Source organism: Castanea sativa, chromosome 1 (genome assembly GCF_040712315.1).
Source record: "Castanea sativa cultivar Marrone di Chiusa Pesio chromosome 1, ASM4071231v1".
In the NCBI taxonomy this organism is placed as follows: Eukaryota; Viridiplantae; Streptophyta; class Magnoliopsida; order Fagales; family Fagaceae; genus Castanea; species Castanea sativa.
In genome coordinates, this window is record NC_134013.1 from 17,942,806 (window position 1) to 17,961,301 (window position 18,496).

General features: G+C 33.9%; 2 protein-coding genes across 2 annotated transcripts; both read right to left on the reverse strand.

Moving 5' to 3' along the window:
- Positions 1 to 5,145: 5,145 nt before the first annotated feature.
- On the reverse strand, positions 5,146 to 10,771 carry LOC142627305 (uncharacterized). Its single transcript, XM_075801137.1, has 9 exons — positions 10,238 to 10,771; positions 9,927 to 10,130; positions 9,779 to 9,836; positions 9,547 to 9,609; positions 8,460 to 8,535; positions 7,465 to 7,580; positions 6,446 to 6,535; positions 6,229 to 6,360; positions 5,146 to 5,579 (listed from the first exon to the last, which is right to left on the reverse strand). Exons 1-9 carry the CDS (start codon positions 10,561 to 10,563, stop codon positions 5,445 to 5,447), a joined length of 1,200 nt encoding a protein of 399 aa, XP_075657252.1. The 5' UTR covers positions 10,564 to 10,771; the 3' UTR covers positions 5,146 to 5,444.
- A 3,498-nt stretch (positions 10,772 to 14,269) lies between these two features.
- On the reverse strand, positions 14,270 to 15,922 carry LOC142622942 (E3 ubiquitin-protein ligase AIP2). The gene is made up of 5 exons (XM_075796512.1): positions 15,650 to 15,922; positions 15,347 to 15,560; positions 15,032 to 15,249; positions 14,672 to 14,887; positions 14,270 to 14,542 (listed from the first exon to the last, which is right to left on the reverse strand). The coding sequence occupies exons 1-5, from the start codon at positions 15,806 to 15,808 to the stop codon at positions 14,393 to 14,395; spliced, it is 957 nt and encodes a 318-aa protein (XP_075652627.1). The 5' UTR covers positions 15,809 to 15,922; the 3' UTR covers positions 14,270 to 14,392.
- Between the last annotated feature and the right edge of the window lie 2,574 nt (positions 15,923 to 18,496).

Below are 18,496 nucleotides of genomic sequence, written 5' to 3' on the forward strand. Positions count from 1 at the left end.
CTTGTTTTTCTTTATGGAACTTTGAGTTATGTTCAGTATTTATGCTTTATTGCTCTCATCGCATCATGTTTATGTGTTGGACATGCATACATCCTTATACTATTGTATTTTATTGGTTGTATGTTTGGATGATCATTTAATTTGCTATATGATCATTGTAGTTATTTTCATATGACTGTCATGTGTATGATCAAGTTGCTCATATATTTCACATCATGTTTACTTGATCACTTTTTACTTGTTACATTATACTTGTCATTTTATTATATGTTTTACCTTGAGGGTCTAATGCATTATGTGCAAGTGCTTCAAGTTACAAGTATTGTGTTCCAAGTTCATCACAGCTTTTAGATTTAGGTGTGAGTGAGTTTTTTCATTATTTTCAAACTCACGTTTAAGTATAGAGTCTGTTATAGGGTGTTTTGTCACGGAATAGCCAAAGGGGGAGATTGTAAAGTTGTAATTTACAACTATATTTTATATTGGCTTTATTCCAAGACAAAAAGTGTTGTAAGTGTATTAAATTATTTCCTTGTATTTTGTGGGATTTTATTGTATTGGGTTTAGTATTAAGTTGGTGAAGAATCAAACATGAAATGAAGAATCAGTGCAGTTTTGCCACTAGCTCGCAAGAAGTTCGCGAGAAGAGTAACCCGCAAAAATGCCACGTGAGAAGCACATGTTGAAAGCTGAAGAGTCAAGTGACAGGCTTCATTTCACGAGTACTTCACGAGATAGGCCATCTCGTGAGGTATCCACGAAACATTCTACCTGGAGGATTTTAAGTGTGATTTTCTTACCCTTCACCCATACTATATATACATTCATTGCCCACAAAAGTATGAGAGGCTATTCAGAGAGAAAAGCTATTGATAAGTTTTCTACAACACAACACACCTATCTTTTAGAGAGAGAGCTACTCATCTTTAGTAAGATATCATTCTAGCTTCTTCTCCTTCCCTCTCCTATTGTCATACTTTGAGAACAGATTTGTACCCAAACACAATCTACACATTTTCAAAGTGTAGAAAGTGTTTTGGAACTTGGGAAGTCTTGGAGATTTTCCAAAAGAAGCCGGTGAGGCTTGACGAATGCAATCAGGCGTATTGCAGGATCCAAAAAGCTAGTGAAGACAAAACTTCGAGAAGTCCGTTGGTAGCAGGAGTTTGGAGGGCTCAAGTACACTAGATAAACCAGGCTTGGAGGGTCTTTTATTATTCATGTAGTCCAACTTATTTACTAGTAGATCAATTTCGACTTAGAGGGTCGCGGAAAGGTTTTTTGTCGAGTTCTTCAGTATCCTCTTCGATAACACATCTTAGTGTTATCTTGTGTTTACATATCTCTTCCATTACTCTTGTATTTTACTTTTATTGTTTATTGTTCATGTGTATGTACTAGAGTAGATCCAGTGATTGTACTTCATTTACTCTTGTTCCACACTTGGATAAGTTAGAATAAAAGCAATATAGTCGTAATTTTTTTATTTGGGGTCTAAAAAATCTCTTATGTTTTAGCACAAATACGATCTTATAGAAATTTTCCTATTTTGCTTCCAAAGTCGGGTTTGTGCCAATCTTCAGGCCCAAACTCAATATGTATTCAAACCTTAACAATCTAAGAAGGAAGACAGCTATCAGAACCCAAAAAAAAACCTTGTGTACCCTATGTGTCTTCTCCCTCCACGTTGTAATATCCGTTGAGAGGAGATTCAAACCACCCAAAACACATAATTGTCCTTCATGTTGTTGGACTGTGAAATTGAAATGACAGAGACTTTTGCCAAAAATGTACTTCTACTGTCTTCTTCCACTTCCACTTTCACAAAGGAAAATAATGAGTAAGTGGGAGTTAAAACAATGGGATGACAGTCCTTAAAGAAAGAAAGGAATGAAAATGTACTTTAGTACATGTCCTACAGGATCGAGATGAATGCAACACATGGTTTATAACACTTGTTAATAATCGTCAAGCCTCGAGTATAAATTTTTTTAAGTGAAAAGAACACAACTAATATTCATATTTTTCTTGCAATTAATCAATCCTAACTGAAACTCTCCAAGCCATTTCAGAAAAAAGAATTGTTATAAGTGTGTCGAATAATCATTTGCAATTAATTTTCTTAAAAACTTGAGGTTTCAATTTATTTAAACCAATTTCTCACAAGGTAGATTATACTATTAATTAGCAAAGTTGCAATATTTTATTTAATAAAATAAAATTGATAAACCTAGTTAAGATTAATAATGTCTTAACAAGATTATGTTGATTGACTATTTTCTATATATATATATATATATATATATAGAGAGAGAGAGAGAGAGAGAGAGAGAGAGAGAGAGAGGGTTGATTGACTATTCTTAATTGTAAAGAGATGTTAATAAACAAAAATTATAAAAATAAATAAATTATTAATTGATATTTAAATATAAAAAAGACCACTTAAATTTGTTGCCTTAGGCTTCAAACTGTATTAAGTTAACCTTGTTTTGTTTTTTCAATAGTTTAATCTTTTCTGAAATATTCAATTAATTTAGCTTAGTATTGAATTTATTCCTTGAAATTAAGTGCTGCATAGAGAGCTAGAAGTAGCGTAATTTTTATCCGCTTACTCTTAAATATGTTTTATTAAAATTATTCACTTAGCCTTGGTCAATGTAGTTAAAAATAGCATTAAGGCTTCAAATTTCAAGTGATAATATATCATCGAATTTACAGTATACGAGTACTTCTAGGTAAAGTTCCCTTAGGAAATTTCAAACCTTCGTCCATTAAACATGAAGTCAAATATCACTCTTAATGTATTATATCAAAGCATAATCCTATTCTTACCCCAACTCCAACCTAATCAATCATGGCCACCCCTTGAGGCATCGGGCCGGGTACTGCCAACTAGTGGTAGACGCAAACTGCTATTACAAGACATTACTAGTGGCCGCCCCGTTCCAAGGCCCAAAATCAAATCAATATGGGGATACAATCCCCTCCCATTGTTTATTTTTATTAGAATCATCAGCTCCCAAATAAATTCCCGGCTAGAGATAGAATCCAATTTTGAAAGTATAATTTTTGGGTTATGTTAACGGGCACCACCCTATAAAAAACATTCATTATATGACAATAAAGTCACTTTTTGAAAAGCACAACCAACTACAGGGAAAAGAAAAACGTACATAAAAGTAATCTTGGTCCAATTAATGACGGCCTTCCAACACCAGTTAAGAAACATTTATTACGTGATAATAGAATCAATTTTTTAGAGAGTACAAGCACCTTTATGTAAAGAAAAAAAAATGTATCTTAAAGTTTAATTTTTGGGTCCAATTAACAAGTACCATCAACACCTATTAAGAATCATTTATTACGTGACGGACAGAGTCACTTTTATGAAGAGTACAACCATCTTCAGAAGGGAGAAGAGAAATGTATCTGAAAGTTTTTTAATTTTTGAGTCTAGTTAATTAGGTCAGGATAACACTTATTAAGAAGCAATTATTACGTGATAGCAAAGTCACTCTTTTGGAGAGCACAATCAATTTTATAGGGAGAAGAAAAACGTTTTTGAAAGTTTAATTTTTGGATCCGATTGATGGGTGCCTTTTAGCACCCGTTTAAGAAGCATTTAGTATGTGACAACAAGCATTTAGTATATGCCTTTTATGGAGAGTACAACCATCTTCACGAGGGAGGGGAGAAATGTATCTGAAAATTTTTTAATTTTTGAGTCTAGTTAACTAGTGTAAGATGGCACTTATTAAGAAGCATTTATTCTGTGATAGCAAAGTCACTCTTTTGGAGAGCACAATCAATTTTATGGGGAGAAGAAAAACATATTTGAAAGTTTAATTTTTGGATCTAATTGATGGGTACCTTTTAGCACCTGTTTAAGAAGCATTTAGTATGTGACAACAAGGCCACGTTTTTTGAGGGCACATCCAACTTTAAGGGGGAGGATATAAAGATATCTAAAAGTTTAATTTTTTCGTACAATCAACAAGTGTTATGAGCACCATCGCGCACTCTTAGTATGGTGGTTACTTGGTACGGTAGTTACTCCACAAATATAAATGCTTGTGAAATGTGAAAGGCAAGGGCCGGAGGAAGTTTTATACACATATACACTTAAATTAAGTTACACTTAAATTAAGTTACACTAGAAATTCTATCTTATATTTAAAATAAAAATAAAAAAACAGGTGCTATGAGCATTTATTACATTGCATAATAGCAGAGTCACTTATTTGAGAGACGTATTTAAAAGTTTAATCTCTCTCTCAAACCCAACCAATTTACCCAAAAAATGAACTCCTACCAACTTTCACAGAAAAAACAAACTCTTAATGGAACAAAATCACAGCTTTCTTCTTCTTCTTTTTTTTTCTTTTTTTTTCCCCAGTGAAATTGCCAGTCTTTATTTATTTTTTTATTTTTTAAAAATCATAACTCTACCATCCGACTCCAACAATATGATAACAGCCAAAGCAAACCCCGACACATTGAGATTTTCCTACTGAACGCCGAACGGTCGACAAGCCATTAATCTCGCAAAGTACTTGACAATCACCTTTTATCCAAAAAAAATTGACAATCACCTCTAGATCAATTGGCACAACCTGCTCCTTCCAGGTGGTATAATTCCCAATCTAATCAGAGGGGAAAAAAAACATTTTTAAAACATTTCTAACTACAACTTTGCTTATATGAGTTTAAAATAAAATAAATTGTCCGTGAACAACCCCAAACAAGTCCATTGTCGCAAAACAACTCAAACATATGTCAATCTTCGTCACCTCTAACATAAGTGATAATTCTAAAGCAGAAAGGTCCTCCACTTTTGTGGCTTCGATGCAGAAAAATTGACCTTATACACTGTCTAGATGCTTCAAGATGGTATTCTGAAAGAAATTTAGGTTCTAAAATCTAAACCTCCGCCAATTTCCAAGTTGTTGTTCGTGAGTGGGTGTGTGTGCGTGCATGCGTGTGAGCACTTTTTTTTTTTTCCCATCTTCTAGTATGAAGTTTAACGGCCTTAACCATTAAGATGACAAACTCAAGCTGATACCCAGCAATCCATCCAACATGCTATTGCAAAGCAAATGTCAATCAGCATATGCACTTACTATTGCAGAAAAGAGAGAGAGCTACTTAGCAAAGGGATGGAGAAATTCTATCCCAATATATGGCCAACTGAATCTGTTTATAAAAAGTATGAAAAGAAAATTAAAAATAAAAACTATACACCAATAGTTTGAAACACTTCACTCATCTTTAGGTTCAAACTTTTAACTCTTATGTATTGCAATCAGCCAAAAAAAAAAATTGAAACTCTTTGTACTGCAAAGCTGCTCCTGGACTAGAATTTAGCTATGAGGCTGCCCACACTAAACACAAACTCAACACTGGTACAACATAACCTTTTCTCTTCTAGTAGAACTGCTGGCACTTCAATCTTCAAAACGCCTGAACCAGTTGCTTATGGTTCTGGAAAGCTCTCTGGTCTCATTCAATGAAAGAGTTTTAAGCAACTGAGCAATAGCATCAGCTGGGGTATACACATAACCTACTTGCCACTTTGGTTCCTGATCAGGACAACAATAAAAAAAAATTTTAAAAAAAATGAAAAACTAAAAAGACAAGGATGTATGATCATAGAAAAGTCATACAAGTTTTCATCAAGGGAAAAAATAGCGCAAAAATGTAAAATGTTTCCTGTCACAGGGAAGAAGGGCCAACTGTGAACTTTCCTGTTCCATCTAGATGTTCTAACAGTCTAGCTACTGCCATTGTAGATTTCTCACTGTACACAACATGAAGTGGATAAAGGAATTTTGAGAAAGGAAAACCTCAGCCTAGATCTATGTATGCTAGTATGAGAGATTAATTATCACAGCTACTACTAGTGGAGAAATATAGACCAACGTCAACCTTAATTGAGCTGCATGTGTTGAAACTTAATTATGATTATGCAATGTTTCGCTTGAAATAGCTTTCTCTGTAACATGGTACTTGACAAAAAAAAAAGATTTCACATTAGTACATAAAAGTAACCATAAGGTTTGAAAAAATAGATTCCGCATCTTTGTCATGTTCATTTAGCTTGCATATGGTTTTTTTTTTTTTTTTTGGGTAAGATTTTTGCAAATAAACAATGCATCACTTGACCATATAAATTCTTTAAAAAAATGTCCACACTTTATAAAAGCAAGAACATTATAAAAATACATATACCTGTATACATGGTGTGATATGGTTACCACTCAATTGGACCTTTTCTAGTGTCCCACCATTGAACTCCACACGAGGCTTTAAGGTCTCTTCAAGAAGGTCTGTCTCGTCAATTGTGTCAGAGTTGAACTTCACCTAAAACACAATAAATATATAAACCATCCAGAATATATCCCATCAATTTTAACAAAATTCTAGAATAGAGGGGCAATTTACATACCAATAGGGTGTGTTGGACATTGTATGAGCTCTTAAAACAATCACGATTCTCAGATGGTGTTGGCCTGAACTCTGAAATCCCTTCAGTAACCTAACAGAACCTTCATAAATTATCAAAACTATACTTAACAGAACTACACTACCATTTAAAAAGCTGTTAACAGAAAAGAAGCATCAGGACAGAAAACTATGAAGCCAAAAAAAGACTCACTGCATGATCATTAATTGCATTCCAAACCAGTGGCGGAGCTAAGATTTTAGTTTAGAGGGGGCAAAATTAAAAGACGATATTAAAAATGAAATTTATCTTAAAAAACATTAATCAACAATAATAACAAAATAAATAAACAATTGTAAGCAAATATGAATATATTTCATATTATTAAAATAAATAAACAAAAACAACCAATTCATAGCTACTAAAAAATTTACAAACTGATGGAGTAAAAGTATGATTCGTGTTACTTAAAAAATATAATGAATAAATGTTTGAAATTATTTTTTGTGATTGGTGACATGCAAATTTGTAAGACATAAGTAGTAAAATTTGTAACATCTCTAACATCATTCAAAGATAAAATGATGTGAAAAGTATCATAAATAGTAAAAATTGTGTAAATAATGATATAAAAAAAAATAGTGAAATAGGAGCAAGTTGCACGTAGACAAGACAAAAGCAATGATTTGGTCACTTTCAACAAGTAGAAGTTTTTTTTTTTTTTTTTCCCCCTCCATGTGACTACTAATACAACAAAAAAAAAAAATTAGGAGTCAGGGGGGGGCAGGTGCCCCCCCTTGCCCCCCCTCTGGCTCCACCAGTGTTCCAAACTCATGAATTGCCTATGATTACTGATAAAATCTTGTGTGGACCTTATTTACACTAAGATATAGTTTAAGTGCATCTAGAAGGAGCCTCATCAACTATAATGGTTTAGTTCAAAATATGGTTACCCCTGCAAGTAGTGAAGGCCAAACCAAGGATTTGACCGCTTAGGCAGTATCAAACAAATATCCATGTACCTGATTTAGTACTGATGGCAACTGATCAACAAATCTGGTCAGTGAAATGAGGGATTCCTGCTCACTATCTGGTATCATTGCTCCAGCTGCATCAAGTAGCACTTTCCATGCATCTCCTAGACAGGCAGCAGTAGCACGTAAGCATTTGATATAGATAAACATCACACAACAGATGATAAGACACCAGTTATGTGCAGTATTCAATTTAGATTATAGGCATCTAGGGGATTGAAGGTAGCAAAAAAAAAACTTCTCGGAGCTTCAGGCCATTAGCCTCTTATTTAACAGAGAATTTGCACAATATATGCTAAATAGAGAAGAATGATCAATGAAATTGACCGAAAGTAGTTGATATTTTAGTCTTTGAATGGCACATATAAATGTCCATTTAATGATGTGTACTTTTTCAATCGTATCTTATTTTCAAAAAGTTCAAATGATTGTTTGTCCATTTTGTGTCAAAGTTCAGTCCAAAGCCATTGCCCATGCAAACTATAAGAAAATTCTAAGGACACTAGGTAGGAAAAAAGGCATGAAGTTTCGATAATATTTAATGAGCAGTAAACATCACCAAAATCGGGCTAAAATCATGAGCATAACTAGGAGTCATTAGAACAAGTACAGTGGTATCAAAGGTTTCCCATTTCATGAGGTTTTGTATTTTATCCTGTTGCAGAAATTACTGCAAAATTTGGAATTGGCAGACGTACAGTAGATTAAAATTTATTTAAAACTTTCCATATCTTGTCTTCTGTACAACCCAATGAATCAGATTGATAACAAGTAGCAATTAGTAAATATTTTTTGATAATCAGTAGCAATTGATAAATATATATCCAAGAATTGAATCATGCTTCATGCATCACTAAAGAACACACTAAGAACTGAAGCAAGATTTTGGCAAAGGGGAAAGTAAGATGTCAAGTGACCAAATGTAAAATATAAATAGTAAAATTACCAAAAAGACACCAATTTAGCATAAGTTACAATGCTACCTGATGCACTCCTAGCCATTGAATAAACTGGAGATGCTTCTACAACTGGCTTCATCTGACGAACTAAAGGACCCAACTGCACAATTGCACCACAAATTTTTAATGCACGACATTAATTAGACAATTTTTTGGTGCAAGTGGTTTTTCCTTAGTGATAGAAATACCCAATCCATGCAGTTACTATCATTCCAAACATATACAAAAAACTCTTATTTTTGTAGCTGGATATATGGACTTCTTATGATTTAAAAAGGCTTTCATTTACTTTGCTACTCTGGATCCAGGCTTGCTCATTGGCAAGCATGCTTATATCTTCCCACAATACCTTTATATCCATCATTACTTGATCCCAGGACCCATTACATGAGTGTAATATCTTTCAGACATGAAAATCTAAAGAAATCCATGGATACTAGATGCTCATATGTAGTGACTCTATTGAGATCTAAGGACTAACATAGTAACATATAAGCTGGGAAACACCCTTTCTAGTGGAAGATGTTAAGATTTTTTTTGAAAGTAAAAAGAAGCCTTGATTATACCATTAACTAAAGGGTATGTCAACAAGCAATGCAGCATTATCTTTTCTGAATTCAAATCCAATTAGACATGAACCCAGCATATTTTCCTAATGGGAAATCTAAAATCGACATTTCATGAAACCTTTTAAAAAAAAAAAAAAAGAGTTGTGGAAATTCTTGCCTAAAGACTAAACCAGGGTGAAGGGGCCCCCTTTGTTCTGGTACCAAAATGCATTTATCTTAGGCAGTTTGATACGTAAAACACTATCTCAAAAACAAGTATACCATCAATTTATGCACCTATTTGATCAATTCATGACTGATCATTTCATGTTTAAACTTATTCCTACCATGACTTGTGTCTTTTAGTGCAGGAAAGTTCTTTTTTAAGGACAGATTGCTTAAGCTTATTCTACCACAAGCAGGTTTGCAGCACATCTATCTAAAAGATTAGTTCAAATGTGACATATTTTTTTGAAGGGCAAGACAACCATAAAAGCTCTACATATATATATATATATATAAATGTATATATATCATGAAACAAACACACGACTATAAGTTACCTGCTCGAAATAAGGCACTGCCTCCGTTGCTGACCTGTTGTTGTATGAGATTATGGCATTAGCCTTCCACAAGAGATAACATCCTTTTGGTTACACTCCACAACCGCAAAATCGCTTTACTTATATATAATATAATATCAAACTAAACGAAACTTCAATTATAAACATTAGAATTTTATAATATAGGCAGAGCTTTGGTATATTTTATAATATAGAAATAGCCAAACCAAACCTTTGGTATATTTTCAGAGAAATAGCTTCCTGTGAGTACTTGGAGAAGCGCACCATTGCTAGAAAGCAGAGTTAAATGATGAGTTGTTGTTGGTATAAGCAGTAAAAGTGTGATGTAATATAGAAAAAGTATGATGAAATTTACGAACCTATGGCCAACAGAAAAGAGGGGAAGGTTAACAAGTTGTTGGGGTGTTAAATTGGCATGGGGCAATCCAGAGATTAGGATTGAATCCAAACAGGAATTGAATCTCTCGTAAACTTGTTTGGCAGCGTGGGCATGGTCGAATGTTACATTATAAGGCACAGATATTATAACAAACCCGTCCTTCGCTAACTGCTCAATTAAGTAGCTACAAATTGCAACGAACAATTTATAACATCAGAAAAAAAAAATATATATATATATATGTATATATATAAAACCAAATTGGAAAAAAGAAAAGACTATTATTGTTACCTGTAAGTGACTTCAGGAACAGCTCCAATGAAAGCACCGCCCAAGAATTTGATGATGGCACGTGGCGTCTTGCCATTGGGTGGAGCAATAACGAGACAAGAATCTTGCCTCCTATAAGTCCTACTATTGTTAGGGATTTTGATGCTGCTGCCTCTTCCTACATACCCATTGGAAAGCATGGTTGTATTGAGACAGAGAGTAGAGGAGGTTCCATTTGCAGTTGTAGGTGAGTACTTGTGTGAAGAATGATATGGAATTGGAGAAATGGTTGTGTGTTGTTTATGTTTGATACCCAAAACAGGAGAGGAGGATAGAGCCAATTCCATTTCTGTATCTCCACTCACTCACACTCACTGCTCTCAGCTGCTATTTGCTGAAGTAGTGAAGTCCACAAATATTTTAATTTTTAAATTCGGGTTGGTAAATTTATTTATATGAAAGGGAATTATGAAAATTAAACTTATGCAGATGGTTCAGCCACGATTGCCAGATCATTCCAGAACTCGAGTCGACGTGACACAGAAATTTTTTTTTTTTCCTTTTTGGGTTCCCTTTCTTATTTCTTATCAACTTAATGTTGCGGCCCAATTAAGGGTCCATTTAAAGCCCATTTGATCTTCGGTCATGCAACACCAGATAAAATTACAAGAGACTTGTTTACCAAAAAAAAAAAAAAAATTACAAGAGACTTTTGTAATACGATTTAAACTTATGATGATACACCAGGCATATCCATTCTCTTTATCTTATAGTCCTGTTTTTTATTTTTTATTTATGACAAATGTTAATAAGCATCATGTAGTGCTCATTAAGGTTAAATTAAAGTGGAGACCTAATAAAAAATTGGGATAAATGAATGAGAGAGAGGAACCTGGTTGGCATGAATAAATGTTACTCTTTAGACAAATTGTCATCTTAACATATTTCCCTTCATTTTACTTTTTATTTCCCACTAAATCTTATTTTATCAATATCTTATTATCCACTTTCTTCCACTTTACCAATATCAAACTCACTTTCTTCCACTTCACTAATATCAAGAACAAGAGATGAAGAAATGCCAAAAAAGGATTGAGGAATTATTAAAAAGACCACATGGGGTGTGACTTGATGGTAAGAATCCTCGTTTTGTACCTAAGGAGGAGCGGTTCGAGTGATAGCCCTAATAAAGCCCGTGTGGTACACGTGGTATTACTCATTACCGTCACGTGGCGTGAGATCTCCGATGTGGGCTCATTGACCCCACGCCACATCGGAGTCTCCCTTTTTTATTCAGTCAAAAAAAAAAGGATACCATTATAGTATTTTATTTGATTCATATTTATTTTTTTTCAAATATGTTAAAATTAATATGATATTAATTTTTATTCTTAATACATGTATATTATAGCACCAATGGATGTGAATGTAAGTTGCAAGTAAGACTCACTACTTTGTTCCAAAAGATTGTTTTAACTTAAATGAACCACTTCAAAGGGTATTATAATTTTATTTTATTTGTGATTTACATTTTATTTATCATAAAATATGATGTTTCTTTTTTAAACTCTTGTTTTAATATAGTACCAATGGATGACAATCTAGTTGCAAGTAGATTGGTAACCAATGCTAGCAGCCAATGTGTTTAGTAGCCACAGTGCAAGATGGGATGAGGGAAAACTCTCCGGTCTATTTGATGAAAAATCCTGTGATACAATTAGGCAAAATTTCCTAGAAGAATAATTTTTAGGCTAATAAACTCCAGTTGGGTTGGACAGAGACAAGGAGACTTCGCTGTTATCAACATACAAGAGAGCTTAGCGATCAAGATTCAACCAGGATGGCATGGAACTATGGAACAAAATTTGGAAAACCCGCCTCCATGAAATATTAAAAATGCATCTTTGGGGATTGCTGCCAAAGTTCTACTCTCAAAATTAGGCTTGTGTAATAACCTGCTTAATTCGACTGAATTGTCTAACCCACTCCACTTTGCACCGCCTCCCACAAATATAATATTGATTTCCAAGTGGGTTGGGCAAATTCAACTATTAAAGTGGTGGATTGAGTTGGGTGGCAAGTTGAGTTTTATAAAACTGACAAAACATGACCCAACTCACTTATATGTGTGTGTGCGCACGCACATGTTTTCATCTCTTTTTAGTCTTTATCTCATATCAAATATAAGTTTTTATTTTACTTTTTGCTAACTCCATAATTTACCTACAACATGAAAAATAAATTATATTTCCCAACATATTCGTAAGTATATATAATGGCATGAATATGGTACTCTCTATATATATAGAGAAAAATTTAGAAAACATACATAGATTAAGACGTGTACTTTGATCCATGGGGAAGTTGATCACTTCCTATGATTTCCTTCAATGATTTATAGGACTTAAAGAAAATACAATGTAACTTTATCAGTAAATGGTAAAAAAAATAAATAATAAATTTCAGTATAGCGTACAACACAACTACAACTAACTTGCCCAACCTGCCAAGCTGAAACCGCCCAAATTTTCAACTAACTTGCCTTTTTTGAAGCTTGGTGAGTCGGCAGCAGTTTATAATTTGTCCACCTCAACAATGGCAGATTGGTTAAATTTTTTTCACTCAATCCGTCCAATCCAACCCACACGCAGTCCTACTCAAAATGCAGTCTAGCCTGGTTTATTGATACAGAGCATGTAGCTTGCTCACTTTGTAAAGCAGTGGATGAATACAACCTCCAGTTCTTGCTCCATTGCTAAGGCAGTGTAGTTGAGCAAAAAATGGAGTTTCCAAACTGATCACTGAAGGCTAATTCCCCATTTCAATTGATCAAAATTCTAGAGAACACCTAAAAAGAGCTATTCAAGCCAGAGTTGACCAGAGAGTTGTTTACAATGTTTGCAACAGTGGTTATGGAATATATTTCGAAGCTTTGTAACTGAGATGCTTTCTTAGGTCATAGAATTCATTAAATAATAGCCAAGGTTGAATTCCTTCAAGGATAGCCACCAGGAGGCATAAGACGATTCACAGAATGGAGTACACAAAAAGGTTCAACATATAATGAGGAGACCTAACAAAGGCGCTATCAAAAGTAATCCAACCATAGCTGAAGTGAAGAGACTTCAATGGGCAACACAACTGGTAAATTAAGAAAGTATCCGCAAGGTCAGGTTTCCATGGAAAGCAGTTTGGAAGGTCAAAATTCCTTCTAAGGTAGCTTTTAGCGTGGATAGCAATTTAGGAGAAAATTCTTACATTGGATAATCTTATAATAAGGGGAATCATAATAGGAAATAGCTGTGTTACATTCAAATATAGCTATGAATCTTTGTATTATTTGCTATTGCATTGTTCAGTAACTAATACTATGGAGTTAAGAAATTTTATTTTTGTTGCTTTTGGAGTGAAATGGATGATGCCAAAGTCAGTGATAAGGTTGTTTCAATGAGGTGTAGAAGTTCTAAATTTTTAAGGAACACAGATTGGGTAGCTATAGCTCTAGGAGAGGAATAGGGAGACCATTAAAGATCAAGAGCTATCTATAGAGAATCTGAAAGCTTGGTTTATTGGATACTTATCTGATTAACTCTTCTTGGATCCCTTGAGACCTTCTCTGGAAGAGTTTATTGATTAAATGTATTTGTAATTCTTTTGAACCTTTGGGTATACAACCAGTATACCTCATTAGTCATTTATTATCTATATTTAAAAAAAATTAAAATGTTATAACAGATGAATAAACGAATTCAGCTCTCCTCTGGGATTTTTGAAAGAAAATGCAAGAGATGTGCTTCATTAGAGATGTCTCAATCAACTCAACATTTCCCAATAAAAACAAAATAAAGAACCACATGTGGTCTATTCTATGTCTGAAATTCAATTAGCTTCAACAGGACAAGAAACACCACCACAGCCACTTACCTCCAGAAAGGACACTACACCTTAGAATGTAAATGCAAATCAAAAGTAAACAAACATACAAGCCAATTTTCAAGAGAACATCTTGGTAAGTCACTCAATTGGTACTGAAATGGAAGTAAATCCAGCACAAAAACACAAGACGCTAAAATTTCTTTCTGTAACCTCAACTGTTCCAACAATCAATAAATCATGTCTATAAGTACAGTAATATCACTTATTGGCAAGTCTTTTATGGTGAAAAGTGAAGCTACTTTAAACGTACATGTATTCACCACCACGAATGGCATTTGCAGCACCTTTCCTCTCTTCTTCAGCCTCCTTTTCCCGCTCCTTCCGGCTCTCATAGGCATGATCATCAGTTAGCAACTCATGGCGACAAATTGGACAAGAATTGTGCTCATCCTGCGATAAGTAAAACAGTATTAAGTTGAATGGAAATCCTATATCATTTAATTAATTATATCAGGTCCATAATAATTGAAAGAATAAACAACCCCAAAAATCCCAAGCAATCTGGTAAAGGTAAATTACCAGCCACGGCTTTAGACAAGGAGGGTGGAAGGTGTGCTTGCAAGGCAACTCTTGCATCTTGTCACCCACAACCAAGTTCTCCCTGCAAATCGCACACTCTGCATCTGTTCCAAGCTTCGCAAGAATTTCCTCTGTAAGAATAACGACTGGAAGCTTTGCAACTACTTCTTTACTGGCAGGTGGGGCTCTTGAGGGTATAACATCATCATCCGGGATCTTAAAAACATAGACATGTTAACTCCTTGAAAGTGATGACCTTTTTGTATAAACTAATTGTATATCATAATGGGGTTCATCAAATTGTTTTCTTTTTGCTATCCTAACGTATGAAACTCGAAGAGGCGGGAACTAGAGAATTACCACCAGTGGCAAAACATCATCCAGCCTGCTCATGAGATCCTGAAGAAGACCGGCAGCATTCTCCGACGTGTTGTTATTATCATCATTTTCCGAGCGGCCTTGAGAAGAGGATTCGGCTGCAATGAGCGTGGCAGCAGTCGCCAAGAGGTTCGAATGCACCAGCCAATTAGGCTGCGGTGGCTCTGGATCCACAGTAAGATGCCCCTCAAATAGATACCCTGAAAATCAACCCACAACAAACAAAAATCAATCAATCAATCAACCAAACAATTCAATTTAATAAAAAGCAAAAAGATTGTGACATTTAGACTAGACCTCGATTGGACGATTGTGGAGCCTCAATAGGATTGTCTAGTTGATGCAAATGCTCCTTAGCTTGCAAAATGCAACTCTTCAAATATTCTTTCTCAGAAGTATCAGAAACTAAGCATACAGCCTTTTCAAAAAGCCCCAATCCGGCGAGCCAAAAACCCGGTGCCGTGTACCGAGTCTTTAAAACCGTTGCAACTCGGCATATAACAGAATAAAACTGCCATAGAATAATAATAATAAGGGTTAGAATAAAAAACAAAGAGAGAGAGAGAGAGAGAGTTGGTAAGAAAGAAATTGGGGTCAAACCAATTTGTGGAGAGAGGGAGAGGCAGAGGGATAGCGATCTTGGAGGAGAGAGTTGAGGGAGGAGACAGCTTCCTCGAACTTTAGCTTCTTTCCGAGTTGTTTTTGCAATTCCTCTAATTCTTGTTTCAAACATTCCTCTTCACGTTCCATTCTCTTCATCTTTTGATTTGAATTCTTGTGTTTTTTTGTTTTGCAAATCTCTGTTTGGTTTTTATAATTGATATTTTCTTGTCGAAGAGGTCACCGAAACCGCGTACAAAAGGGAATATGATATTGATTGGACTGAAAAGGACAAATCGCCTCCGTTCAGCTCCGAAGTCTTTCTGTCAATTCCTGTTTACGTTACCCAATTATGCCTTGCCACGTCAGTTACTTTCACATTACAAAATTTTTAATTGCTGCTATTTTTTTTTTTTTCCCCTCAGATATATGATTAATGGCAGGAAAAAAACTTAAATACATTCATCTTAATTTCCGTTTATTTCGACCTAATTTCCGTTTATTTCGACCTAAAATATATTTAGATGTATTTTACACGCATGCATTTACACAAAATTAGAAATCTAATATGTTGTATTAACAAATAAAACGCAAGCAAGACGTGTTATCATTTTCAACTACAATTAAATTCAATGTACTTATGTATTTAGATTTAATTGAGGAATCTTACCTAAATTTTATCCTTAACTATAATGTCTACCCTCTATTATAAAATTTTCATTCATAAAATATTAATACTAAAACTATCAAATTGATGGATTAATTGGATGGTAAAGTACGCTCAAATTATAATTTTTTTTAGTTTTAATTTATATTAAAATTCAAATCCAATTTAAGGGCCAAATTAAACCTCGACCAAGAGTTTCAAATTTAGGTTTGGCTTAGTGGTTTTGAGCATTGAGGATGACACAATATTGACATGTGTCTTAAAATGGATTGTTTGCTCACTCCTAAGTGCAAGAGATCGTAGCAATATAATTCTAGGAGTACCGAGGTCAAACCACAAGGAGCAGGATAAATTTAAAGACAATATAATTAAACAACAATTTGGGTGAAGAAGAAAAGTACTTTTGCTTGGTGATTGTTAACAAGAATAATAATAAAAACTTATTTAAATCAATAATGTAAATACTAGAGTATCGAGGTGTTTCCCTATATCGATATGAAATTCTTTGTGATCTAAGAAAATATATATTTTATAATTGATTGTTCTTATACAATTAAATACTTATGATTCGGTTGAACGGAGACAATTCAAGAACGCATGATAACCTAAATTGATAATGTAGTTAGAAAAATTTTCAGAAAAACTCATTCACTTTAAAACCTGATTTATATCTAAAACTATTAGAAATTCATCTAAACAATAAGAAAAACATGATTGAACATGAAAGAACTAATAGAAATCTAATTAAACAATCAAATATGTCGTTGATAAAATCCTAGAAAGAATCACATTGAATATTCATACCGTATAGAAGAAACATAACCCCTAACCCTAGCAAAGAGTTTAGGCTGCCATTAGAGAAAGGAAAATATAAGATTTTTCTCTCCAAAATTCGTTCTATACAGCCTCCCTTCCAAACCTTAATGTCAAAGTGTCCAAAGAAAATAAAACTTTTACTATTTTAAGTTTCGTTCAGATTTACAGTAGTAACTTGTGAGTTATTTTCGACCTTCAAAAATTGTGAATTTCAAAGAACTCAAAACTGAAAAGTTGTAGATATTTAAGTCACAGTTCCAACCCATCTAGGCTTGTGTCAATTGAATTTTTGAGGAGAGAGATACGTCCAAAATACTAATCAGTGCTCAAATCTGATTTTTCCTTTTTAGATTCTGCCTCTTTGATTTATTTCCTTATTTAAAGCTTCCAAATATGGTAGACGACCCAAGCACTCCAGCTGCACTTCCTTAGACATTTAAGCATGGTCCTTTAACTCCATTTTAATTCTAGTTTGACCTTCATTCTCTCACAAACTCTTGTAAACTCATCTTTTTAACATGATTTCCTGAAAGTAGAAAATTACACGCAATAAATGATATCTTATTCAAGAAATTATGTAAAGATAAATAATAGGGACTAATGCAAATTATGGCTTAATTATACAAATTAAGCATAGTAATAAGGAGATAACGCTTACATAAATATATAACAAGTTTACATTTTAAGGCGTTATCATGGACACGTGTCAATCTTGTGTCCCGTTTATTGCTCATATCCATACGAGAGAAGCATTGTCCTCTAATTAGACCTAACACTTTAAACATCATTTAAATTTAAACTAAAAATTTATTAAATGTAATGCCATTAATGGAAAATACTGAAACAAAACAACATCATGTAACTTAATATGAAATTATGTCCATAAATAATACACTCATGTGTTGAATTAGCCGCATTACTAGTCCTAAACCTTTCAAATTAATCAACTTTTGATTTAAGCATAAAGATTTTCTTGAATGGGTCATGAAGACTCCACTCCTAAGTTAAAGCTATAGGGGAGTGCTATATATATAAGAGCATCTACAAAATCGTAAGTTAGAGAGAAACATAAGAAATCCTATGGTCCTTTTCCAAAATTGCTATCTGTAGAACCCAACATCTTGGTTGTATTTTGGGGACAAATTTACAATAACTCTTTAGCAACAAAAGTGTGGAGAGCAAATATTGTCTAAGTAAAATGATACAGTACTTTCAAGTTATCTATTTTCTGTTTGTCTTTTGTGTTAACCTTGTTCTTCCGTTATTACTTTGTGTAATATTCCCAACACCTCTATGAGTCTTTTTTTTGTTACTTTGTTTTCAATCTTTGAGAAATGCTGATGAATCTCTTTTTTGAAAATTCA

Coding starts and splice junctions, on each gene's coding strand:
- LOC142627305 (XM_075801137.1), bottom strand. CDS start 10,563: ATGGAATTGGCTCTATCCTCCTCTCCTGTTTTGGGTATCAAACATAAA. Junction 8,536..9,546: donor CAGTGCCTTATTTCGAGCAG/GTAACTTATAGT, acceptor GCAATTGTGCAG/TTGGGTCCTTTAGTTCGTCA. Junction 5,580..6,228: donor ATATCACACCATGTATACAG/GTATATGTATTT, acceptor TGTCCTGATCAG/GAACCAAAGTGGCAAGTAGG.
- LOC142622942 (XM_075796512.1), bottom strand. CDS start 15,808: ATGAAGAGAATGGAACGTGAAGAGGAATGTTTGAAACAAGAATTAGAG. Junction 15,250..15,346: donor TCCACAATCGTCCAATCGAG/GTCTAGTCTAAA, acceptor GTTGATTTTCAG/GGTATCTATTTGAGGGGCAT. Junction 14,543..14,671: donor CTTGTCTAAAGCCGTGGCTG/GTAATTTACCTT, acceptor TACTTATCGCAG/GATGAGCACAATTCTTGTCC.